The sequence below is a fragment of the Bacillus rossius genome, chromosome 16 (assembly GCF_032445375.1).
Source record: "Bacillus rossius redtenbacheri isolate Brsri chromosome 16, Brsri_v3, whole genome shotgun sequence".
In the NCBI taxonomy this organism is placed as follows: Eukaryota; Metazoa; Arthropoda; class Insecta; order Phasmatodea; family Bacillidae; genus Bacillus; species Bacillus rossius.
In genome coordinates, this window is record NC_086343.1 from 12100529 (window position 1) to 12128127 (window position 27599).

The 27599-nt window shown below is 38.0% G+C and overlaps 2 protein-coding genes across 2 annotated transcripts in view; one reads left to right on the forward strand and one right to left on the reverse strand.

Annotated features, from left to right (window-relative positions):
* Positions 1–27599, reverse strand: part of LOC134539995 (protein singed wings 2) — a 209951-nt gene that overhangs the window by 80664 nt on the left and 101688 nt on the right. The window lies entirely within an intron of this gene.
* On the forward strand, positions 802–26798 carry LOC134539992 (cytochrome P450 4C1-like). Its single transcript, XM_063382403.1, has 13 exons — positions 802–948; positions 2312–2500; positions 6092–6198; positions 6690–6780; positions 10462–10647; positions 11924–11993; positions 13107–13233; positions 14323–14401; positions 15144–15250; positions 17145–17213; positions 21023–21191; positions 23568–23747; positions 26574–26798. The coding sequence occupies exons 2-13, from the start codon at positions 2320–2322 to the stop codon at positions 26732–26734; spliced, it is 1527 nt and encodes a 508-aa protein (XP_063238473.1). The 5' UTR covers positions 802–948; positions 2312–2319; the 3' UTR covers positions 26735–26798.

Sequence of the window (27599 nt, forward strand, 5' to 3'; positions counted from 1 at the left end):
AAGATAATCATTCACCAGTAATAGATAAACAAAGGAGTATATGCCCACCAAGATGCACATAAGGACTCGAGAGAATAGTCCTTCACTAAAGGCCGCATCGGAAGGTCAACACGAAAATAGCCGACATCCTTTTAATTATCCTATAGGTGACTGGGTTACATTAAATTGTGGCATTCGGAAAGAGACCGAATCTCAATAAAAAAAAAATTAGTTGCGAATATTCGGAAAGTTCAACAGCGAGTGAATGCCCTATGACGTAAGAGCCCAATTTTATCATTATACTTAAACTAGCGCACAAGAAAAATTAAGACTGTTTCGGAAGTTGTTGGGAAAAAAATAAAAGGGGGGGCGGGGAGGGAAATATGCGAGGTCGTTTCCAAGTGATATCACAATCGTTTGTCACGTGCTGGCAGGCAGCGGGGACTGGGGCTATCTGCCGAAATGTCGGAGGGGTGACGGACTGCCCGGGATAGCGGGGAAGCCTAAGATGTACATCAAGTTCTGTCCCTGCCCGAACACGCCCGAATATTCACCTTCGGCCAACCTCGGGATTTGTTTATATATATATATATATTTATATTTCTCTGTTTATTTTAATGTAGCCATACTAACCTAACTAACCGTCCTTAGTGTTCTAAAGTGTTTTAAAGTGGCTAACCTAACCGACCACTTTTAATGTTTGAATTCATTTTTCCTGCGCTAAAAATAAAAACAAATCCCGAGGTTGGCCGAAGGTGAATATTCGGGCGTGTTCGGGCAGGGACAGAACTTGATGTGCATCTTAGGCTTCTCGGCATAGCGGCGCGACAGGGCCTCGGGGGACGTGGACTCGAAGAGAGAGGGCTTTTGGACGCCTCCGTCAAACTCGCCTCAGGCAACAGTATCCCGGCACACTCTCCAGCACAGAGGAGCTTTGGACCTCGCCGACAAAAAAAAAAATAAAGGAAGGTAAGATCACCGAAACGTCACAAGACGAATTTGCAAAGCCACGGGAACGACCGACATATCTAAATTCGTTACTGTAAGAAATGGAAAAAAAAAAAAAAAAAAAAGAGGTCGTTTCCACTTAAAATGCACGATGTCATTCATTAAGTATGTGCCAAAATAAATTTTTTTTTTTTATCACATGACGGGAACTGATTGCAGTTGCTGAAATGCAAATCATACTTTCATCCAGGGACAATTTTCTCAGGTATTCCACTACTACGTTTTGTTTGCTAGCAAATGTTGCCTCCAGACACCTGCTACTTGCTATTTGTAAAAAAAAAAAAATAATACTAATTGTTTTCTGACTGATCACATTAGGGTTAATCACTAGCTAGTTAAATTTTATGGGTCACAGCTGAATAACACTCTTTATTTTTAAGATGTAATTCATAAAGCATTGTTACATGGGATTATTTTAAAAAAAAATGCCGAGCGTGATAAATACACGCCAACTGTGTTTCCAACTACATTTCTTGACGCGGATCACGCATAGTTTTTGCGCCCACTGATGGAATTTTCTGACGGAGCATCTACGTCGACTATTGAATCATTTGAGTTGCAGAGCGACAGGTTAAACTATTAAACGATGCTGCTTCAATAAAAGCGAAAAAGACTTTAAAAAATCCCGGCTTTGAACATGATATTCAACATGGAATTTTATTAAAATACTGTTAATTGTTGTTGTAATGAAAATTTGGTAAAATCCAGTAAACAGTTAATTTTACAAAGTTTCCCTTTTTGTCTTTGCGAACTTTGGTTCTCGGCATCCAGCACAGATGGCAGCGCCGTGGTTGTAACACATTTCCGTTCGATTCATTAAATCAATCTTACCAATCGCCGTACACCGAAAGCTAAGATGCACAACATCCGAAATTGTTGCGGCATTGAAACTGTCGTCCCCTCGGCTCGTCTCTGTCCTAGTCCAAGAGCTGGCGACAAATTTTGGGAAGGTCCTTTCGGCAAATTGAAATTGCGAAAAAAAAATAATAATTTCGCCAATTGGCGAAACCAAGCCTGCAAGTCTGGCAGAGCGTTTGCGGTTATTTTGCCACTGCGCAGCATATAACATTAAAAAAAAAAAAAAAAAAATCCCAAAAAGTATATTTTCGGCAACTTGATTTTTTTTTTTAATCTTTTAATTTAGTTTTTAAAGAAATAAAAAAAATCCCAGACTTTTTTGTTTGGTTATAAAATATTACCAGACCCCCTTCAAATATATTTTATATATATTTATATATATTATATTTTAATCACGTATTTATTGATTAATTTTGATAATACCTGCAGAGCTATAGTGAGCGTGGTCGGTTAAAATTCTTTCCAGGGCGAGCCATGGAACCTTTGGTCTTATTGGTGGGAGTAGCCGTCGCTGTCACCTTCCTGTTCGGCGGACACGTCGCGAGGCTATTGACCCAGAGGGCGCGACTCCGTCGGCAGGTAGACAGACTGCCCGGGCCCACCGCCTTCCCTGTGCTAGGCACCACCCACCACTTCCTGCTGACGCCTAGAGCTGGTGAGCGCCGCGGCCAATCGCGATCCTTCTTTTACAGGAACGTCCGGGCGCCTTCGTCGGATTATTGCCACTTCCCACAGTTCTTACTGCCATAACGCCATTGGGCGTCTATGGTTTCCCAATGCTTTAAGATAGTAGCTAAGGCTTCTGGGTTGTAGCCGCGTCCTCGGCGTATAATTTGGTGAATGCGGCTGCAACCCAGAAGCCTAGTTACTTCAGACAATGGCCGTGAAAGCCTGCGAACATTATTAATACTTAAGAGAGTTGTTTAACGTAGGGTTGACACGCTGAAATTAAACAACATAATACCCGAAAACGGATTTTATTCAGTCCCTCGTTCCAATTTTGATCATCCTGTGGAGGTACACACTGACGTTTCACGAACCTCATACGTAACCATAGGCGTGCGCAGGACTTCAGTAGTGGTGGTGCCAGATTACACAACAGCCCTATCATTCACAGACCCCGAGCCTAAAGCGGGGGGTCCGGGGGTCCTCCCCCGGAAAAATTTGGATTTTAAAGCGCAAAATGGTGCTATTTAAGGTGTTTCCGAACAAAAACATTAAATACACAGATGTAAAAATTTTAACATTTTTTATGACAAATTATGGCTTTGAACGTTATAATCGCCAGGAAAACTACTAAAATATTTACAGTTTTAAGCCATAAAGTAAATTGCACAAAATTGTTTGCACAGAATTCATGCTGGTGGCTTTGAAAAACCGTACTTACATGTTTTCTGAAGACGCCAAATAAATGCTAGAAAAAACATTCTCAAATGTTAAATTTAAAAACAACAAATCAAGGGAGTTTTTGTAACATACCTCAAATATGTAAAATATTAAAATAATAAAAATACACAAATAAGAGTGGGCAAAAGTTTTAACTTTTGGAATACAACAAAAATGTTTTTCGGGATCGGGCTTTTTAATTTTAATCACCAATTTATACATCATACAGACAGATATATACAGCAGTTAACGAACCATAACAACTGTCAACTAGTGAAAATAAAATGATAATTAATTAATGAGTGATCCACGTAACAAACACAGGCTGTACTCGTGTACTCATTAGAACAATAAACTGATGAGTAAACAGTAAGAGTAAACACTACACAGTAGTGCTACCTGGCGGACGGCGGTTTTTATTCCGTGCGCCTGCCGAGTTGAGTGAACAGTGGACATTCGAGCGCGCATTCTATGTAAATCGAGGAGAACTAGGAGACGTATTTACATTTCAGAAGTTTCGTAACCGCGGCCCGCGTGTACAACACAAGTAATTGCACCTGGCTTGTTTCCGTGTGTATAGCTGGTTCTATTGATAATTGATATACTTATAGTGTTATGAGCACATATCTGTAACTCGACATGATTGGAAAACATATTTTTTTTTGGAAATAATACGTTTTTTTTTGTAAGTATGTATTATTTCTGCTTGTAAAAAACAAAATAACGTTAACCCGAGTACACTCCACTTGCCCTAAAGTCATTCGACCTAAAATGAATTTCGGCTGAATGCCTGTTAGGTCGAATGACTTTTAGGGCAACTGACTTTTAGGCCAAGTGACTTTTAGGTCAAGTGACGTTTAGGAGATATGACTTTTAGGGCAAATGACTTTTAGGTCAAATGACTTTTAGGGCAAATGCTTTTTAGGCCAAGTGACTTTTAGGTCAAGTGACGTTTAGGAGATATGACTTTTAGGCCAAGTGACGTAAGGAGATATGACTTTTAGGGCAAATGATTTTTAGGTCAAATGACTTTTAGGGCAAATGACTTTTAGGCCAAGTGACTTTTAGGTCAAGTGACGTTTAGGAGATATGATTTTTAGGGCGAATGACTTTTAGGTCAAATGACGCGCACCCGTTAACCCTAATGGTGGTGCCAAGGCACCTGTGGCACCTACCGTGCGCACGCCTATGTACGTAACTGATCTTTTGACGTGAATACGTCTTTGAAATTGCTTCCATAGTGGGAGGCGATTAAAAACGAAACGAATGATAACAAAGTCAGGGGATACAGTTTGGTGATGCAGCTATACATATCTATCATCTACATCCAAAATTTAATTACACCACTGGATAGCTAAAGGATCAAATAATTCGTTACGCTAAGTGAGGACTGTGACACATCGCGCGCGGTGGAGGGGGAAGCGCCGCCATTTTGAGGTCATTTTACTGCGTTTCGGGATTTCCGTTTAGTATAACTTTTGACTAGGAGAAGCTTCGACGTTCGTTTGAGTTTCAATCGTCAGCTCTCGTCAAAAATCTATCGATTGCATGTATAAAACATTAGTGTAAAATAGTTATAGTGAATATATATATATATATATATATATATATATATATAGTGTTTGAATAAAAAATAACATATTTTATAATTTTGTATAGAAAATATTACCTTTTACGTACACGTATTGACGCACAACACACGGCCGTGTCCATGACACATCCACATCCCATTTTTTAGAAGGTTCGCCCGTGCGGTCCCTATACTGGGCTTGCAAACAGCTTGCCTCGGCGACTACCTCGACCTAACACCAGAACCTGTCAAGTGACGTAACGCAAATACTTGCTGCAGTTACAGACATATTTCAAATTAATACCTTTTTTTTAGTTGTTACTAGGCCTACAATTAATGAAACAACTTATTCAGTAGTTTAATAATCTTAAATTAAATAAAGTTACGTCGTTAATATTTTTTTTATAGTTTTGATTGAATAAAAAAATTTGAAAACTATTTCACACCAATGTTTTTCTATAATAAGCATTTATAGTTGAAATAAATAAGTAAACAATCAAGAACTTTTTTTAAATGCACCTTATTGGATGATTATCATCTTCAGTTTAATTTCAAGACAAATCCCCTTAATATACTCTTAAAATTTTTCATATTGACACCTCATTGGCTTATGTAATAATTTTTTTAAACGATTGTTTTTTACATATTTAAGAATACTATCGCTAGATAAAATCACAAGTAAATATTTTGAAAACGCTTCACTAAACTTTGTTTCACAGTTATATCCAAATAAGTAATTGCATCCAAAGAAAAAAGTCTGAACATAGTTACACGAGACAAACGCTTTTTCTTACAGGGAATTCGTAGATACAGGAAAACAAAAATACGTTTTTCAATGCCTGTACTCGTTTCTATGAAAGACCATTTTCATTTCATTGACAACATTGTACACGATGGTGGACAAAGCCATTTTTTTTATTACGCATCGGCGTGGTACATTATTGTAACCAGATTATCTTCACTGAAGGGGATAATTTTTCTAATTATATTTTCCCTCTTTCAAGAAAATAATATTGTGTTCCTTACGCGCTCTTCATTTCCTGAGTAAAGTATGAAATAAGAGTTAACAGACAAGTATTAAATTTTCTATGCAGCTAGGGCTATGTACTTAGTAATAGCTAATATGTCCTTTAAGGGTAACTAACGACAGCCAGTTTCCGTAAAACGATACCCTAAAGATGACTGAATTTTTTTTTTTGTGATACAAACGAATATATCAATTTATTCTTCTGAAATTATTCGAAAATTTCCTTCTTGCTAATATGTGTCTCTTTATTTGTTTTATTATAGATAAACTGAAGATGTACAATGAATTAATCAAAAAGTACGGGCCTGTGTTCCGTTTATGGACTACCTCTATCCCGGATGTTATTTTAACGAAACCACAACATTATGAGGTTGGTCTATGCCTCCGTTACAATTTAAGTTTTTGTTCAATGTTCATATTGTGTTCGGTGATTTGTGATTTGCATCACATTCTGTTATTGTGTTATGTGGATTGAATCTTACAAACTTTAGAGAAACTTTATATTTTTTTATATGCGTTTCTTAAACGCGACATGCCGACCGAACAGGAAGGCCACTGGTTTTGTGAATTTTACGACGGCAACGGCGACCGCCACCAAAAAGACCAAAGTTTCCATGGCATCCTGAAACGTATTTACGCGACGACGTGGTAGCTTATGATGAAATACAAGACATTGCACTTAAAATGTGAATATACTTCTTTGAAATACTCTTTTTTTTCACAGAAATATCTGTAAAACATACCAAAATATATATCAACTTGAAATACGAAGAATTTAATATTGCATTTAAACTTATGTGTCTATTAACCGGAGATTGAGTAATCATTTCATCGAAAAATTTGTTTGCGTTTGTTTTACAGGCAATAATCAACAGTCCTAAACACTTGGAGAAGTCCGGTTTCTACAAATTCATGTTTCCTTGGCTAGGAACCGGCTTAGTTACAAGCTCAGGTGAATATTTATATACATAATTACCTAAAGCTATCATAATGCAGTTATTTGTACTTTTTTTATTCGTTGTATGAATATGAAGGTGATTGGGTAACGCTACAATACTTTACCGTAGATAAATCAGTAGCAGCAGCCAGACTGTCTCTTTAAACCACGAAGCTGTTTAGTCATGAGACTGTATTTTTTAATCAGAGAACAAAATATTCAAACTAGCCACCAATCAAAATGATTTTACCAATGAAATGAATGTTTTTATAACTGAACTATTTAAATTGAAACAGTAATAATTTTTGTTCAGTTATTTATTATATGATAAAATTATGTGGCGAGCATTAAATAGATTTAAGCTATCGAATTTTTTTTTACCTTTATCACAAAATTTAAGTATTTTCTTTTATTTATTTATTTAACTATTTTATAGTCTAATTTTATGGGGCGAAGTCTACCAATTAACCACATAAAATTTTATAAAGTATTTAAAAATAATAAAACAAATATAAATCTAAGCCAGCAAAAATAAAACAATTTACAATAATATTAAAATATCATTCAAAGACCACATACAGTAAGATACGGAAAAAAAAACTTATTAGGAAGTTAAAACACACATTTACAACATTTTAAGGCAGTAAAAATTATTTGATGTTAAGGATATAAAAATTTGAATTTAAAAAAATTACGAATTATTACCGGTTTTTTTTACAAAAATGATATAAGAAAAAAAGCTTATGGCATACATAATACTAGTTTATTTAGTTAAATGAAACATGTTTTGGCATGAGAAATTTAATAAAAATAAAATAAAAACCTATTGCAAACCCTAACACATTTTCTAATAATTATTCACGCAAATTAAAGTATTTTCAATCACAATTCACTGAAACCACAGGTAAACCTAAACATTGGAGTTTAGTGAATACGCAAATAAAATTTTCTTAAGTATCAGAAGTGAATTATGAAGCTTAATCGACTAGGAAAGTTCATTCCCGTTGCTCACGGTAGCAACGAATATATATATATATATATATATATATATATATATATATATTGTTACGAACGTGAGCAAGGCCAGGACACGTACGGGTGCAGAGCTGGCTGGCGACTGCCGCAACATGATATGCGGCGCGCGCGCCTGGAAGATAACAAGGATTGTCGCTTACCCCCTCCTTCCCACCACTCCCCGCGCGGCGCCCTGCCTTTGACACGTAACTGAAACCTGACAGCTGCGGAGTTACGCGAGCCGCCGACACGTGTTTCGAGAGATTTCTGCCGTCGTGTCTGCGCGGAATGACGCGACTGGCCACGGCCGCGCTCGTGAGTTCCAGAAATGGCGGCTGATATATAAAAATAGGACGTCAGCCTGAGCAAGGGAGTTCAGTGAGAGTTCAGGCGGGAGCCTTCCCGTGGCGGAGTTTCCGGGGCGATAGTGCCGCGGGTGCGGCAGAATGGCGAAGTCCTTGGACGAAGGTTCCAGGGCAGGGAGTCTGAGTTCAGAGAGAGAGAGAGAGAGAGAGAGAGAGAGAGAGAGAGAGAGAGAGAGAGAGAGAGAGAGAGAGAGAGAGAGAGAGAGAGAGAGAGAGAGAGAGAGAGAGAGTTCAGGCGGGAGTTTTCCCGCGGCGAAGTTTCTGGGCGATAGTGCCCCGGGTGCGGCGGAGTCCCAAGCGAATCGTCGAGCGGATCCTCGGCGAAGGCAAGTGCGTCGGCGGCGGCGGAGTGTGGCGACGGAGTCCTGCGGTGGAGACCCACGAGGGGTGCTGCGGCGAGAGTTGAGCCAGAGGTGCGGCCCAGCGAGGTGTGCGGTGTTGAAAAACGAGTTACTGGGGAAGTAATATTTTTAAGTGCAATTGATTATTTGCCATTTTAGAAGATCATTTGTAGTGAAGTAACTAGTGGCATTAAATAAAACTGTGTGTGTAATAAAATCTTTAATTGGGCTATCCTTTACGAACCATGTAAATCGTAACAATATATTAGCTAATGTAGGCCTATCTGTCTTTGGTCGAGGGATGAGTCAAAAACAAGAGGGTGGTCACGTCTGCGTTATTCCATGGTAACCGGGTGCAGCAGTTCATTTTCCTTCTGCTCAGGGTCTGGGATGTGCTGGTTAGAAGCACAAAACATTTGCAAGTGTAGTGTTTTCATTGTGGAAAACAGTTTCAAATTACTGCATTTTATCGAACTGACTGTGTTTACCGAAGGAGATGTTAATTCACACTTACCATCACCAGATGTGGGTTGAGCACCATTTCCGAAATGTTTTGGTTGGGACAATATGGCGATGGTGAGGTAAAAAAAAATGACTTCAACTACGTCAAAGAAACCGTCTCCTGACAATTCCTAACTCCACGCAAAAAAAAAAAAAAAAAAAAAAATCTCTGAGAACGTGAATCTTTGACAAGTTTGTAAATGAGGTATTGAAAATATTCTGAAATCAAGGATGAAGCACGGATGTTAGAAGTAATGCAGTTGGTGTGTGCGATCTTTGCTGTTTTAATAACTGAAGTCAAATTGAGTACATTTTCCAACCCCCCCTATTATATATCTGGATAGCAAACCATTATTTTGTTAAAATAAACATCAATGCTAATTCCTGGCTGATTGTGTTGTTATCATGCTTGTTTAACTTAATCTATGACTATAAAACAGTACCATGACTGACTGACAGCCAGCCAACGCAAACCTATATCGGTGGACCCAGAGATTTTAAATTAAGAGGAAATATTCCTTTACTACTCTAGGGGTGAACTAAGGTGGGAATTTTTTCAATTCCATCCCTAAAGGGATGAAAATGGGTTTAAGGTGCAGGGATATGTTGCGAGGGGTGTTAAAGTTAGAAATTCCCATTTTCCAAGTGCCTTTAGATCCTACAGACTTGAAGCTCGGCAAGAATGTACCTTATATTACATATGAATCAACTGAAAACATGGTTTTCCGAAAACCAGCTCCAGGGTGGGGGAGGGTGAGGGTTTTCGGTTGTGTTAAAACTCAAAATTTCACGTTTTTCAAATATATGTCCTTCAGACATGAAAATCGGAAGTGAAATTCCACATATTACAACATAGCCATCGACAGAGAACGAGTTTTCTGACAATCAGCTACCAAGGGATGGGTTTAGCCAAGAAAACGCAGGAAACTTCAAACTAGTGATGGCATATTTTCGATTCTCACTGGCGAATTACTTTCAAGCTTAAATAAATTGCTAGCATATTACAGTTACGATTGGTTTGGCTGTCCAATTGCTAACCAGAGTGATTCCGACTTCGGAGTAGACACCAGTTTCATAGCTTAATACATCATTGGGATGGATTCCAAATCGTGACGTTAATTGCTTGTCCGTAAACGGGAAGCCTACAACTCACATAGTTTCGGTTCCCTGCACGAATTTCCGAAGATTTCCGAAGTTTTGCGTTTTGGTATTAACGCCACTTAAGCCGCTAAATTAGAAGTTCAAGCATGTTGTGACTGACCTAACCTAACCTAACCCTTCGATTATTTTTTTTTAATTTCAAATTTTTGAGAGAAATCCGAAGTTGCACGAACGTGGTAGGGAACCGAAACTACGTGAGTTGTAGGCTACCGGTCCGTAAGCAGTCCTCAGCCAACTTCTTGACACTAGTTTCACGTCTCTGAGCGACGGAACTTCAAAATTACGCCGCGCGTGTCAACTGTTTCTGGTTCCAGGCCAGAAGTGGCACTCTCACCGGAAGATGATCACCCCGGCCTTCCACCTGAGCATCCTGGACAGCTTCATAGAGGTGTTCGCCGACAACTGCGCCATCTTGGTCGACAAGCTGGCGCGCAGAGCAGGCGGCAGTGGCTTCGACATCTTCCCCTACATCACCCGCTGCGCCCTGGACATCATCTGCGGTTGTTACGATAGTCAAATAATAGTTTCAAAAGAATTATTCCCGATCAGTGGCGTAGCAGGCGGGTGGCAGGGATGGGGCGCCGGAGCATGGGGGGGGGGGGGCGGGGGGCTTTGCTGCGACGGTTTCACGGATACTGAACGCTCCCCCCCTCTGTTTTAATCCAAGAGGGGGCGCCATTTTCAAATCTGGCCAGGGGTGCCAGTTACCTTAGCTACGCCACTGTTCACGATAGTCAAATAAAAAAAAATCGCATTAAAATAAAGTAATGTGCACTTCAAACCTCCTCCCCCCCCCCACAGTAAAATACCATCCAAAAAAATATTGATTGCTATATAGTATTATTTACCTCTGAAATGCCCATATCTTTCTCTGTCATCAAACGATTATAAGGAAGTTAATAAACTATTCGGAAAAGGTGAAAAATATTTCACTAAATGTTATAACTCAATAGATAAAAGGGCAGTTTAGCAAATATTTCTTTAATTTTTATAGCAAATTTTTGAAAATCAACTAGCAGAGCATCGGAAGTTTCGGAGACAGGTTTTATAACGAATAACAAAAAGTTAAATAATTAAAAAACAAAGTAGGAAACGTAATTAAACATATTATCATTTGTAGAATAGGTACGATAAATTTGTAAACGTTCTACATACATGTGAAGATAAACACCAAATATTAATATATATATATCGTTTACATATATACATTATTGACACGAAGAAAGCTTGCATTAGGTATATTTGAATGTCTTACTTTCCTTTCTAAATAAACAGCTTCAATCGGGAAATTATTTTTTTAGGATCATTATGGTGCAGTCACCTGAGCTTCCAACAAGGAAATCTTCCTAAGAGGGAAAACGTGGCTGACGTTGCCGTAATCCGGTGGCGTTTCTCTGAGAAAAGTCATTACAACACCAACCCCCTCCAACAAAATGCATTTTATCTCTATTTCAACTCACCACCTCACAGTTTTACCAGCCATCCGTTAGTAATTACTTTGATGTTAACGATAAATCCCACCCCGATTCATTCATCATTTATTCTTTCCAGTGGTGCCATTCGACACGATACTGACGGATGAATGGAGCTTTCGTAGCACGGTAACCAACTGAAAAACTAAATTACCAAAGGAATCTTGCAATTACAATCTTGTAGATTTAAGTTATTTGCTGTCAAATGTTTCAGTCGTGTCAGGCAATTTTCACCTTTTTGGCTCCTCGCTTTAATTTGATGTCTGAAAATATTTTTTTTGTTAATTTTTTTTTTGCATTCCAGAAACAGCAATGGGGGTTGCCATACACGCTCAAGAAAATGCAGACTCGGAATACGTTCGAACACTATCCGAGTAAGTGACACAAAACGTTACCACTTGGTTCTGTCTTAGCGCGGAATAACTGTCATCCCAGCAATCGCTGGAGGAAGTGGGGAAGGTCTTTACCATGGGCTATTGCTAGGAACTATTCCAGAATTTATTCATCTGCGAGTGATTCCGAGAGGCCACCAAAAACCAAAAACCGAAATGGATGACGTGCGATTAGAATTGTGCTAAATGAGCTATATTTCAAAATAACTTGCCAAGTTGGCATAGTAATTTAATTGATGCCCATCATTTTAGATCTCGGTATACGGCATTTAGAAGGAGTAATTTCGTGAATGCGAAGGAAGTTGCATGGAACGGAAATGTAACCACGGTGCTGCCATCTGTGGAGGATAGCGGGAACCATAGTTCACAAGGCCAAAAGTAAATTTTATAGAATTTTAACATTTTAACATTACAATAACAGTTAACAGTATTCTAATAAAATTAATTTTTGAAAATTAGCTTCGAACCGGGTTTTTTTTCCCCCAAGGTTTTTCGCTTTTATTTGAGCCACTTCATAAAATTGTTAAACATTTTGCCCTGCAAATCGAATGATTCGATAGTCAACGTAGCTGCTCCGGCAGCAAATTATAGCGGTGGGTGCGGAAGCTACGTGAGACTGACGTTCAGAAATGCTGTCGAAAACACACTTTGTCTATATTTATTAGTCTCGTCATTATTATAAAAAAAATTCCACGCAAAATTTTGTGTCCGAGTTTCGAATTATAAGCGTATTTTGCAACATGAGAACACACGATAAAAAATGTTTGTCGGCCAAAGAATTGTCATTCTTCAAAACTATAGCATGTTTGATTTTATTTTAAATTTTTATAAAAAGTAGGGTTATTCGTAAAAAAAATATATAAATTTATAATTTTGACAATTGTATTCTCAGTATCTAATAATGTAATGAAGGTCAAGCTTAAACAATTTTGGAAAATTTTCTATGAGTCGAAAAATACACAACATGTGTTAGATGTTGATTTATAACCGTCATTACTTGGCCACAATCAACCTCTCGGCTTGACGTTCAGTTATGGGACACACTGTATATATTCTCTTAAACCAAACCCACGTGTGCTTTTGCAAATGTTCCAGTATTGTTGAGCTGACGGCCCACAGACGAGAAAGGATTTGGCTTCACTCAGACTTCGTTTTCTACAACACGTCGGCGGGTAGAAGATACAAGAAGTGCCTTGACATACTTCAGGGATTCACGAAAGAGGTGATCAAAAATTTTCGCCGTAACCTTGATTGTTTCCGCTTAGAACGGTAGGTAGTTGTTTGAAAATTTACAGGCTAATAAAAAAATGGTGCTACTACTACCAAAATACTTTGGATTTAGAAAATCTAGCCTTGGTCCTAAACATAACCATTTATATAGTTGCATGAATAAAAACTTGAACCAAACTGAAATACAGATCGTGGCATTTCGTAGCCAGAGTTACTCGAACTCTGTCTGAGCTTCTGTGCCACATTGTTGAATCTTGGTCACCAACTATTTCTGACAACAGAGTAGGAAGAAAAATATTTGAAAAAAAAAAAAAATGGCTTCCAATTTTCTCCACCAAATAAAGTTTGGAAGATATCCTAAAGTATGTTTTCAAATATCACACTAACGTTTATTTTTGGTCTGATGTGATCTATCTCAAAATTCTAGATTTTAATCTCATTTTGAATTTAGAATAATACATCACAGTTCTGGATAATAATTTATATAAATTATTAACTTTTAAATATCTTATAAATTTAACTGATTATCGTCGTTATATTATAAAAAAAACAATGTTCTGTGATTTTTAAAAGATATAGAATCATCATTTGGTTTTTACATATAAAATTAGTTTGCATGCAACATTTGTTTTAGTAATATTTTAGTTATTTACCTTTATAACCTCTTTAATCGTTCACGTGTTCTTCACCATTTTAAAGATTCGGTGTGAAGGAAACGGGTGCCATTCCAGTTTTCGCTAAGCACGATTCTGATTGGCTGATTACGTCCAACGTCCAACATCCAACATATTTGATAAACCATTCTATAAGAAAAATATTTGATGAAATCCCAAGTCATCCAACTTGTAAAACGAACATAGATGTGCTAGTGTCTTTTTCGGTGACGTCAAAACTCTCCAATATTATTTGGAAAAACATATTGCAAGATGTTGAAAGCAAAATTTTGACAGTGTAACAGACCCTTTTGGAAATTATATTGTGCCAAACGTTTCGAAATGCCTTGTTGTTGCCATCTTCAGGGAAATTTAAAAATCGACAGTTTCTGAACTACGTTCTGTACCTGTTTCTTTTCTAAATGCAGGTAATTCAAAAACGCAAAGCAGTGCTGTCCCGTGAAATGAAGATCGACCATGTGTCTGCGGATGAAGACAGCCCATGTGGTACGTTTCACTCATGTCCGGAAAGAGGATTCAAGGAGGGGTATCGGTGAGAGAGTCCGCCATATTGAATGATGTAACGGCAAGCATCTTGAATGATCATGAGTTCATTGTTATTGTTATTTTGATGAATTTTAAATATGCTTTTATTTTTGGTAACAGTAAAAAAAATCTTCAAATATATCTACGATCTGGAACCTACAAATAAAAGGTTTTTAGGCCCTATCTTTTTTTGTCATATTTAAACAAAATGTCTATTGGTGGTTTGTGTATTACATGTAGTGTTTGGTTGTTGTTCAAGTAGGCCTTTATATCACTAGAGCTATTAACGTGTATTATAATTGGATTTGGAGCCATAACTGAAATATCCCATTTGAGTAAGTTTTGAGATAGCTTTATTCAATTCCTTTGTGGTTAATTTTAAAAAAACTAAAAAAAAAACTATTGTTTTGATACTCATATAAAGAAAACTTGCAAAAGTATGAGCATGATAAGAAAATGAATTGTCCACTGAAGTCATCACAATTATTATTTTTAATTGTTATATCTCGCAATTGTTATTTTTTACACATAAGTAAATAAAAACTAAAGTTGTTTCAAACTTTTAAACAAAAAGTAATTCTTTTTCTAAGTTTAGAAAGTTCATCTATGTACTTTTTACACCCCAAACACAATTGGGTTCAGCAGATTGAAAAGGTACGTGAACAAAATCCATATCAAAAGGCCTGTGTCTGTTTTCCCTCAGGTATAAAGAAAAAGGCGTTTCTTGATCTTCTAATAGAAATTGCCAGTAAAGATGGAAAACTGTCAGACGAGGAGATAAGAGAAGAAGTGGATACCTTCATGTTTGCGGTATAAAAATTTATTTTTACTTGCCGAAAGTTATCTCGTACAAGTGCCATACAATCATTACGATAGCGTAAGTTTTTAATTGTTTATAAGATGTTAAGGGTGTACATCTTGCTGTGTGTCATTATTGTATTTACTTACCACACGGTTAAAATTGCCGATTTTTTGCGTGGCTAAACTTTCACAAAATGAAAATTATATATATATAATTAGCTATCAAAGTTGCTTTTTATAAACGTTTTTGTGTAGTGTGAATAAGGAGAATGAAACTCTAAATTCTGTAAACGTACCGTGGCCATAAATGTAAACGTGATTCGTATGAATTACATTACCAATAGACTCGTAATTTCCGTCGTACTATCAGGATTAAATCATTAAAGATGGATTTTGAACTCCCCTGCCCCACCCCTCTTTTTTCCCCAAATACTCAATGGCCCTGTGAGTACACCTACCAGTTAATTTAACACATTTATTTTTTCATTGGCAGGCATTTTGAATTATTTTTATACGCATATCTCAGCACTGTGTTGGGAGTATTCTGTTCCATTATATGTTAATTGAGATGAAAATCCACTTGAAGTGTCCCTCCAAAGGCAGGATCTACGTGGATTGGATTGTTTCGAAGGGGAATGGGGAAAAGGGGGTGGTAGCAGCCTGCTACCTCCCCAAAGCCACGGACAACTGTGATTCCAGCCAACACTGGAGAACGAGTTAAGGTGGCAGTGTAACATCCAAGGACCGCATCCAAGGACAAGCGGGGCGTGCCCCTGATTAAACCCCAACGGATCGTGGAAACGTCCGCTATGTTCCCTCACTTACGAAACAATAAACTCCGGGGGTGACCCACGCTGGGAATCGGAACCCGAAATCGATCTTGGTGGGTCGATATACTGAGCGATATACTTGACCACTCGGCCAACACCAAAGCATTCACCTGTCAGTTAAATAAAAAAATACAAAATATTTATCAAAATACATTCATACAAAACAAACTCTAAGGGAAGGTAAGTATAACTAGTCTTATGCATGACGCCAGATGAAAAAACGAAGCAACGTCTACTAAAGCAACTTTCTCATTGAAGTAACTACATATAACAGACGTGATTTTTGGCTTTAAATTTTACTCAAAGTTTCCCTGCTTATTTTACTCACGTTAGTTAGATAACGAGCCCAAAATATATATATATATATATATATATATATATATATATATATATCTTTATATATATTTCTTGTGTGCGTGTGTATGTCACTGAACTCCTCCTAGACGGCTGGACCGATTTTGATGAAATTTTTTGTGTGAGTTCACGGGGATTTGAGGATGGTTTAGATTCACAATTGGATATTTTATCTCGATTCTGAGTTAAGAAAAAACTAAAAAAAAAACACGCTTTAAAAGCAAAAAATTTAAGCATTGTTGATAATTAGCCTCCATGGCAACGGGCTTTTGCATTGTTGTTGCCTTCTGCGTAAACATGGGAAAGGTTTTTGGTAACGGCAGTGGCGTGCCCAAGAGGAGGGGTATGTATAATGAGAAGATACAAAATGTCCAGCGTAGAAATACTTACCGCCATATGTACATTTGGGCAGGACAATGTCTGTCGGGTCCGCTAGAAAGATATATAGAGATATATATGTAGAAAGATATACAGAGATAGAGATATAAATAGAAAGATAGAGAGAGTTATAGAGATATACATAGAGAGATAGAGAATTAGAGAGATAAAGAGAGATGCTTAGTATACGTTTCAAAAATTGATTGAGGCATTGCAACGCATGCCGGGCATTATCTAGTATATATATATATATAAATATTATACATTGGTAAGTTAACGAAAAATACTAATAAATTAAAATTTTCACTCGGATATATTTCCTTTATGCACTCTATTTTCAGGGTCACGACACAACTGCTTCATGTGTATCGTGGACTATGTTCATGATGGGACATCATCCTGAAATACAGGTGACCGCATTTTACATTCTTTAACGTCTGTGTCACGTAACTTGTTCCAAATTCTGACAGTTCTGCTATTTAACCTGTGAAGTGTATTCGTAATAAAACTCCTTGTGACGATTTGCAAGTGTTTATTGGGAAACGGGTACCACTTTTACGAGTGGGAACAGGTCCGGAAAGGATAGCTTAATTAATTGAAAACAGTATTTTTTCATTAAGTAACAATTAGACCACTTATATAATCATAATAATCTAAATTTTTGGCCGCAATTTAATGACACCTTCGCAAGTTCACTTATAACACTCCTCTCTGTGAGAGAGAGAGAAAAAGGGAGAAAGAGAAATAGAAAGATAAAGAGAGAAAGAGTCAGTGAGAGTGAGAGACAGAGAGAGAGAGAGAGAGAGAGAGAGTGTGTGTGTGTGTGTGTGTGTGTGTGTGTGTGTGCGAGCTGACATTTGGCCACCGAACACTCACTTTCGACCACCCGTTATAAGCGAGAATGTACTAGAAAGTTCTCGACTGTACTAGAATGACAAGACAAGTTTTGTGTGTACCAGAGAAACAAGCGGTGTTTCTCGAATGAACGCAATGTTCAGTTTCCTTATACACTGCATACCTACTACCTTGCACACATGGTTTCGGTATTCTGAGAAAAACTATCATGAAAGACAGATTTTCTTCTACTTGATGTCTAGCGAAGCCCTCTTCTTCAGATTGTGAATGAGCATCCACATTTAACATGAAAAATAATTAATAATTACTTCCACGCAACATGTGGCTACATCTGTTTTTGAAACGCAGAATTACTTGGTAAGGGTCATTAAAAATTTAACAATAACTCCCGCTGATGTTATTACTCAAATTCGTGTTTTAGTATATCTGTTTGAGTATAAGTATCTCAGTATGCATCCGGTATTATTCTCAGAAGCTAACATGGATCCGGGTTCGTTGCCTGCAGCTGTTTAGAAATGACTCATGTGTAAGTACTGTAGAACTGCACGTGTGTGCCAAAAAAGAAACCAAACGAAGCGAGTTCGCAGGCTTTCACGGCCATTGTCTGAAGTAGCTTGGCTTCTGGGTTGTAGCCGTGTCCTTGGCGAATAATTCACAGACGTTTCGGTCTAAATTGCAGTCGCCATCATCAGGGAGTAGTTACATACAGTAGGTAATTGCTCCCTGATGTTGGCAACTGCAATGTCGACTGAAACGTCGGTGTATTATTTGCCAAGGACACGGCTACAACCCAGAAGCCAAGCTACTGCGATATTTACAGAGTCAACTCGTCAAATGGGAAATGCCTTGCGTTGAACACTGGAGGTGGTTGAAGAAAACTGTCCACAAAGGACAGCATAAGCACGTTATCATGCATGCCTCTGCAGTAGTCAAATACAGCCGAGTGCAGCCACACAGACAAAACACGTGAGGTACATGAGCGAGCGGCCAATTTCGTTATTATGCGGAAACGTTCTTGAACATATATATTTTTTGTAAGTTTGTCACAGGCAAGTGTGTTGCTAAGATGTGAATAACACGATGTGATAAAACATCGCCGTATTTACCTCTGAATAGTTTTTTATTTATTGTAGTCGGAATATTTCTGTCCCATTAAAAAAAAAATACAGTATGTGATTCTCACGCTTGTAAGGTCGTGGGTCGCATCACGCAGTCTTGCACTGCGGAGGAATTTCTCCTGGGTGATAACTAGTTTATAACTAACTACACACGCACACACACCTTTATGTGTGTGTGTGTTCAGTGAAGTGCACGTTCTGATATTACATCACCGTATCTACCTCTGAATAGGTTATCATTGTACACCGTATTTTTTTTTGTAAATTGAACAGAAATATTCATGTGAAATTACATACGTTTGTAAATATTGTTCAGTTAAATGAAAAACAACCGCATCACTACAAAACAGTGTTCGCAGTAATACTGGCTTCGGATTTTCACCCGGCTATTTTTTCTTTGTTTTTTTTCCAGTACCTTCATTAATTAGAAGTTATTTTGTAAACCATTCCACGAATATCTTTACAGTATTAACTGCGCAATTTATTAAGCACGGCAAAACAAAATAAAGGTAAACTAAATTATCTTTTCCATGGTTTAAAAAAAATATGCTCGACTGAAACATAAATTAAAAAAATATTATTACGCGCGCATTTTCATGAGAAATACTCAACATTATCTTGAAAAAAAGTATTTCATATATGCAAAAATAACCATTGCGATAAATTGCACAAAGTTACAATAATTTTCTTGTAGTATTACAAACTATTTTTTTTTGGCAACTGGTTTCACAAAGGTTTTTTTTGTAAAAGTACCGTAATTTTATTTTCCCGCGTATTTGTTATTTAGTATGTTTCGAGTTTGAAATTAGGGCCCACATTTGTGTGACATATTTTACTGTTAACGGTGCAAAGAATAGGCTCTGTGGGTTGCTACAAGTTCTCACGAACCAGCCCGGATGTAAAAGTTTACGAATGCACTCAAGGCACTGTTCATTCGAAAAAAAGAAATATTTGCCACTTACCTGGCGAACTCGAAGTGACCGAGCAGCTGTTCGACTCGCAGGGGAGTTCCGAGTCGAATATCTCACTTCCGCCGCGTCAGGCGCCGTCTACCAACTTCACACACTCGTCCCACTCGACTAACACGCGTGCGGTCACAGTGGAAAAAAACACGCCAGGTGTGCTTCTGCGGGGAAGCCTACAACTCACGTAGTTTCGGTTCGCTGCAAGAATTTCCGAAGATTTCCGAAGTTTTGCGTTTTGGTATTAACGCCACTTCAGCCGCTAAATCAGAAGTTTCCAATGAAAACAAGCATGTTGTGACTGACCTGACCTAACCTAACCTAACCCTTCGATTTTTTTAATTTCAATTTTTGAGAGAAATCCGAAGTTGCACGGACGTGGTAGGGAACCGAAACTACGTGAGTTGTAGGCTTCCCGCTTCTGCGCACGTAGCTCCGTCCCTGTCCAACAGCTGGAGACGTCACCACGGACCCGTTTTTTCTTGTGTTGGCAACACTGATCGTCGGAATTTTGTTGAAATTGACGCTAGTCTGGTTCCCCCATGGAAAATAAAAACTGAAGAATTTATTGTTATACATACTACATGGTTAACTTAACATCATTTTCTCACCTAAATAATTAGGAAAACCGTACGAAACAAAAATTGGCATTTCACCATTCCGAATTCCCACATACCATTAAAAACCCCCATGCTTGGTTAAACACCAATGAGGTCTGCAGTAGCTCCAACTTGATGTATGAGCGCAGAACGAAATAAATTTGTGCCTGTGTACTTATGCCATGCTTACGGTTATTTTCGTTTCTCGGCCGAACAAAACTTCTATGGTTTACCAGAGGTCCTGGTGTCAATGCTCGTGACTGTACCCTAATTCCAATGAGCACAACAGCAAGGGAAGCCTTCTTTTCACAGACTAGAGAGACAAACGCCCGATCGTGCCTCTTCGGTTTTTTTTTTTTTGGTTCATTGTAACTCATGATAACTAATGGTCAATTAGGTTAGGTTAGCTACATTATAAATACTTTAAAACATTGTGGACGGTTTATTTTATTAGGACAGCTACATTAAAGATACTGTGAAATCAAAAATAAAAAAAGCGAGCATGAACTTCGGGGAACTTCGGGTGTGGCTCTCTCGTCTGTGAAATGAAGGCTTCCCCAACAGCAAACAGAGAATTCACATCCAGGTTAAAAACATAACTCCTATTACTAATGTTTTTTGAGCCAGTATTGAATACGATTATGTTATGAATTAATTTTTTTTTTTAATTTTTATCTTTATTCAGGAAAAGGTGTTTGTAGAGCTGTCAGAAATATTCGGTGATTCCCAGAGGCGTCCAACCATGAAAGATCTTCAAGGGATGAAATACCTGGACAGAGTTATCAAGGAGACTCTAAGACTGTATCCTGCTGTCCCCATGATACAGAGGACTTTGGGTGAAGACGTACGCATAGGTAGGCCTGTACCCCAGACGCTGCAAGCCGTCTGGTATGATTGTGTACGAGAACAATGGAGTACAATAGAGTTTTTCGTGTTAAGGGAACGAGCCTGCATTCATAAATGTAGGTGGTTGGTACAAATTTTTTTCACCGCGACTTGTAATTCATCTACCTATATCAATTAATAAAATGATTCGTGTGTTTGTATGTCTGCAGCTCGCGTAGCACGGAGAACGTAAGACCTAAAGTCATGAAATTTGATACGTGGATTCTCCAAGAGGCAGCCCGTTTTCATCTCGAAAATATCTTTCAAAATTCGTCTTAGTTTTTTTTTTAAATTATTTTTTTAAAGTTGTATAAACATCTTAGATCTCGGTACACGGCACTTGGTCGGAGAAATTGTTTGAAAATGGAACAAAAGTCCCTGAACGGAAATGTGTCACAAAGATAGCGGATCCACATGTAGTAGCAACATACACCCTTACATAGTCACTTTCGTAAACATTAAGGGGATATACCAAACGTATTGGTGTACCAAATGAAACTTTATGCTATAGATATATTATATATATTGTATATATAACTAAAAGAAAACCAGTAAAAAATTAACCTCAATTTTGAAAATACCTAAGCAGATGGACATTACAATGATTGGAATTCGTATAGTACAACTATAGAGCGCGCGCATGTTAACCTCAAGGGGCGGGGTTCAAATCTCATCACTGAAAAATGTTTTTCTTTTTTAATAACATAATACAATAATATTTTTTTAAATCAGCACAATAAGTATGTTTGGAGAAATTATTAACAAACGGATTTCAGCTGTTCAAGCAAAACAAATATACAATTATGTACTTAGTGTTATTATGTGTCTTTAAATGTGTTAAGTTAATATTTTAGTAATGGTATAATATTTAAACTTATAACGTGTGCGTAAACTTTAAAGTATTTACTGTTTAATGCATTTCAACAAGATGGACATTATTTTAATAAAATTCCTAGACTAAAATCAGGTCCAAAGCCGGGATTTTGGAATTTTTAAAAGTATTTTTCCTTTCGTCGTAGCCATTTCTAATAGTTTAGAATTTACGTTTGTTTCGTGCTGTTATCTGCGGGTTATTATGGCAAGCAATGTTTACGATTTAAGCAGCGAATTCTAGCGGCGGACGCAGAAAGTAAATGTGTGATTCGCGTCTAGAATTTTTTTTGTACTTGAAAAGCGACTATTTCATTGATCACTAGTTTTGTTACACTCGGTATTACTTTTTAAAGTATTATACTTTAAATTTTGTGTCCGAGTAGATAATTACTCGCTAGCTTTCGCGTTTATATTTATTTATTTTAACAAAACACACCCAAATATGTAATTTGATTCAATACATTTCAATTCTGTAATTAAAATGTTAATATTACGAGAAATAAAAAAAATTAAAAAATTGTTTTCAGTAGGCATCGAATCCGAGTCCACGGATTGAAAATATAAACAAACATCAATCATATTGATATGTGAAGGGGAAAAAAAGGGGGGGGGGGGTGGTGGTGGAATAAAACGGCTAAACGTCTGACAGCTAATGCTCCATCTGGCTCCTTTCCTAATATCTGGTTGGTAACCATTTAATAATTTTGACCCGAAAGGAATATATAAGGAAGGTCCCAGAACTCGACGCCAAGGCTAGAAACGTTTAAGGGCTAAATGAACAACGGTTCTGGAAGAAAAAAAATTATCGTAGGTTTCGAGTAATAGGAATTATTTGTTTTTGTTTTAAAGTTCCCACCCTACATCAAGTCATTAAATACTGTGACTACTTTTGAGAAAATAATAATAATGTAACTAAAAATTGGTTGTCTGTAAAGACGGTTTACGGACGATAGTTTAACGTGACAACGTCATAACAAAACATCGATGAAATGATTGCATACTTTATGAATAAAATTGAATAATTTTTATTTTAATAATAAAGAAATAAATACTTGAAATTATACTAGTAATCAGATTTTTAAAATGCAAGAATAATTAACCTTTACTGCCGAAATTGTTGTAATAAGCAATGAAAACCACATTAACTTTTCACTTAACTTTATAAACAGTCGAGTGGAAGAGAGATAGATGCGGCGCAAGCGTACAATGAGCGTAACGGGACACAGCGTAACGGAACAATGTGCGTAACAGGACACAGCGTAACGGAACAATTTGCGTAATGGGACACTTTTTCGTGCGTGCAGCCGGCGTTCATCGATTTATTAGACGTTGTCACGTCAAAAATAACGATTTTTTGGTCTATCAACTGTGCTGACTTTCTTGTCGAGTCCTGGGACAGCGCGTATGAAACAAGGAAATTAACATTTAGAGTTAGGCGTGTAGTAGGTAAAACCACTGTGTCTGTGTGTCAGATGATTGCGTCATACCTGCGGGAACGAATGCCATCATCATGATTTACTTCGCCCACCGGAACCCGGAGCACTTCCCTGACCCGGAGCAGTTCGACCCGGACAACTTCCTGCCGGAGCGCGTCCAGGGCCGACACCACTTCGCCTTCATTCCCTTCAGCGCCGGGCCCAGGAACTGCATAGGTGAGTCGTGACTTCTCACGATCCACTACATCTGGTTTTGATTCCGCCTACTTTTGGTCACAAGTATCTCTGGTCGACAAATGACACCAAGACACAAAAACACAACTAAAACGTTCAACAACAATCACCTACTTTTGGTGACAAATATCTCTAGACGACAAAAAAAAGTAACAACTGACACCAAGAGACAAAAAACAACTAAAACGTTCAACAACAACCACCTACTTTTGGTGACAAATATCTCTAGACGACAAAGAAAAAGTAACTGTCACCAAGACACAAAAACACAACTAAAACGTTCAACAACAACCACCTACTTTTAGTGACAAATATCTCTAGACGACCAAAAAAAAAAAAAAATTAACAACTGACACCAAGAGTCAAAAATACAACTAAAACGTTCAACAACAACCACCTACTTTTGGTGACAAATATCTCTAGACGACAAAGAAAAATTAACAACTGACACCAAGAGACAAAAAAAAAAAAACAACTAAAAGGTTCAACAACAACCACCTACTTTTGGTGATAAATATCTCTAGACGACAAAAAAAAAGTAACAACTGACACCAAGACACAAAAACACAACTAAAACGTTCAACAACCACCTAATTTTAGTGACTAATATCTCTAGACGACAAAAAAATTAACAACTGACACCAAGACACAAAAATAACTAAAATGTTCAACAACAAACGCAAGGAATGTCAATTTTTTTTTTTAACTGTACGGACTTTTCGATTAAAAGATGCATTTGCCAACCAAAGAAAAAAATTATAATATAAGTACCTACTACTAAAAAAAAAAAGGTTTCTCACTACTACTCACAAAGTGAGGGCACGAGTTGGGAATTTCACTTCAGGATGAGACTCGTTTAATTAGGGTGTTCCACCCCTTGAAATAATAAAAGCCCACATCGGCCAGCCGATTCCAAGGACAAAAAAGCCTTTGAAAATGTACGCATAATTTACGTACTAGTTGAGTTGCTCTCTGTCCAACGGCACAGCGGCCTACGAATTAAAATATAGATAATGCTGTGATACCTTACGGTAAAATTTTGTCTTTAACTGACGTGCTCTTTGGGAAGGGCGGAGGGGGAAACATTACAAATAAAAAGTGAAAATGAGGGTACGCGTTTCAAAGATTGAGTTGGATAAAGACATCCCGTCAAATAATGACAGTTGAAGGTCGCACAGACCCACAGTCTGTGCACCGCGCCGGGACACCTACGGGCTACCTGCCCCATTGGACGGCGCCGCTACACGCTAGCCGAGGCCGGGCGCTCTTGGATGGAGTGCGACCCGGCTCCGGGCAAGAGCGACACAAGAGACACAGCAGCGTCGCGGGAAGATGGTGCCCCCCAACACCCCTTCCCCATCCCTCCTGAGAACACCTGTACAGACCCTGACAGGTGACCACACGGCCGAGAGTTCAGGTCAGATGGCTCCCCTTTCAGCGTACACTGCCAAACAAGTCTCTATTGACGGAGCAAGGTAAGAGGGAAGTAATCACTCAACACTCAAAACAAGAAGATGATGAACGTGACAGGGAAAGGTGAATACAAACATAATGCAAGGAGAAAAGGGAGTACCGAGTATTTGCAAGGTGTAGCCCGTTAAGAGAAAAAAAAAAAAATTCGTCACAACAGTCGTATTCCAGTTCTCATTCTTTAAAAAAAATCAGGAAAAAATCGTAGATTATAGACCTATCGCTCTCCTTTGGGCGGTCAATAAAATCATTACACGTGCATTCTCAAATATAATAAAACAAGTACTGCCCGAAATAGTTGTACCCGAACAATGTTGCGCGGTACCGAAGAAATCTATTATACAGGATATTGCAGTACTACATGCCATACAGTTACTTGCCAAATCTACTCCCGGAACAGTAGCGTACCTCAAAATTGACCTCGATAAAGCCTTTTACAGAGTTCATTGGGGGCTTTCTCGACAGTTTCCTGCCACACTTGGGATTTCCGCAACCTACGGTCAACATATTCAACATGCTGGGAACTAACGCCAAGATGCAGATACCTCTGAATGGGATACTGTGTGAAGAATTCAATATAGCATCCTCCGTGCGTCAAGGATGTCTTTTGTTCATGGCACTTTTTGTACTATACATAGAACCCCATAGAAGCATAGAAGATCATTGGATTCTTCGCACAGTATCCCAAGTCAAGTCGAACTGGGACTATGTGGTGAACAATGTAAGATGAAGCCTTGTAGCAGCACGACTTCGAAATGTCAACATTGTACAGCGAGTAAATCTTGTGCTATATACCATGCACATATTAATATCTGATAGGTACCAATGTCAAGTGGAACGGAGGCACAAATACGCCAAGACGTAAGTTGGCGTGGATTTCTCTTCCGGGCGAGTCGAGAACAGATAACACAGAAACCTGAGCATGGTGGACTGGTTGACCACACACTTAAATCCAAAGGCCTGTTTGAAAAAAAAAAAAAATATATATATATATATTGTTCAACGATTACTGACCACCGACGGAGACCTCATGCAGTGTGGACAAACGAGAGAATTTATCCGCAGAAATATGTACCAGCGGTACAAGATTTTGCTAGCGTTAAAATTAATTATAACCAAAAATTATATTTCTGTTCAGGTAGAAAAGGGTTGTGGGGAAAGGAAGGGGGGGGGGGGGGTGATTCAGATTTCGACTTCAAGTATTAACATGCCAAAGACTGCACGCTTCTTACCTCCATGGATTTTACAGGGATTTCGTATTTGTTGTATCGAACCACTGTCGGGGTTCGCCGATTCTGTTCAATGATGCGCTTCAAATATATATATTTTTTTTCCCAGGGAAAAGGTTTGCTCTGCTCGAAGTGAAGGCGATGCTGGCGTTCGTTCTGAGGAAGTACAAGATTCGCTCCTTGGAGGGAAGGGAAGCTGTCAACCCGATGCCAGCGCTAGTTCTCAAGCCTCTGCATGGCATTACGGTCGCCTTGACTCCAAGAACGTAACGAGTTGTTTGGTGCCACTATTTGGTTTGTCGTAGTTGAAATAAAACGTAACAAAAAAAAAAAACTAGAGTTTGCGAAAACTTCTGTCTTAACCAATGAAACAAGAAATATGATTTTTTTTATTCTTGCCTTTTATTTAGCTACTATTATATACCATGCTATCAGGTTAACTCTTTCAATAACACTTTTTCGATTCCTAAGATATACCTAATTTTAATTTTTTTTAATTTTAAATATTTTTTTTTATTTTGCTGTGAGGTAATAATCTCACGCTATAATTATCATATTAATGTATAATTATTTTATACTAATTACTGAAAGTAAAATAAAATTTATTTAATATCCATTAAGTAAGATTGTCCACAAGAATGTAGGCACATCTTAACCCACACATTCATTCAAGGTCTGATAAACTCCTGATATATAAATTGTTCACTTCAGTGGATGAATATACTGCAAGGGTGAATGAACACTGACTGTTCTCTATTGTCACTACTTGCACGATTCACCAAAGCGGTGTAACTTCCGCTGTGTCTTCACTAGGCAAGGCCATAGAGGTCGCACTGAGCTTTGCTGCATTGATAGCCACGCAAGAGGCACTAAAGAAAACCATGCTACCAGGTAACTAACTATTTTAGCTTCTTTGGAAGCTGTCACACACACGATAACTCCATCAGTGGGACTCTCAGAGCAGAGGGCATCATCAACGATTGTGCCAACAAGCAGTTTTCTCACTATGATTTCTTCTTGCGTCACAATATTTATTTTTATTTTTATGAGTAATCTTATTAGATCTCGATATACGGCATTTGCTAGGAGTAATTTCGTGAAAATGGAAATAAAGTTGATGAACGGGATTGTGTCA

Bases quoted from the DNA above. Each gene is read 5' to 3' on its own strand.
- LOC134539992 (XM_063382403.1), top strand. From the start codon at position 2,320: ATGGAACCTTTGGTCTTATTGGTGGGAGTAGCCGTCGCTGTCACCTTC. The intron at 6,199-6,689 runs GTTGGTCTATGC...TTTGTTTTACAG, and splicing joins CGAAACCACAACATTATGAG to GCAATAATCAACAGTCCTAA. The intron at 6,781-10,461 runs GTGAATATTTAT...TTCTGGTTCCAG, and splicing joins CGGCTTAGTTACAAGCTCAG to GCCAGAAGTGGCACTCTCAC.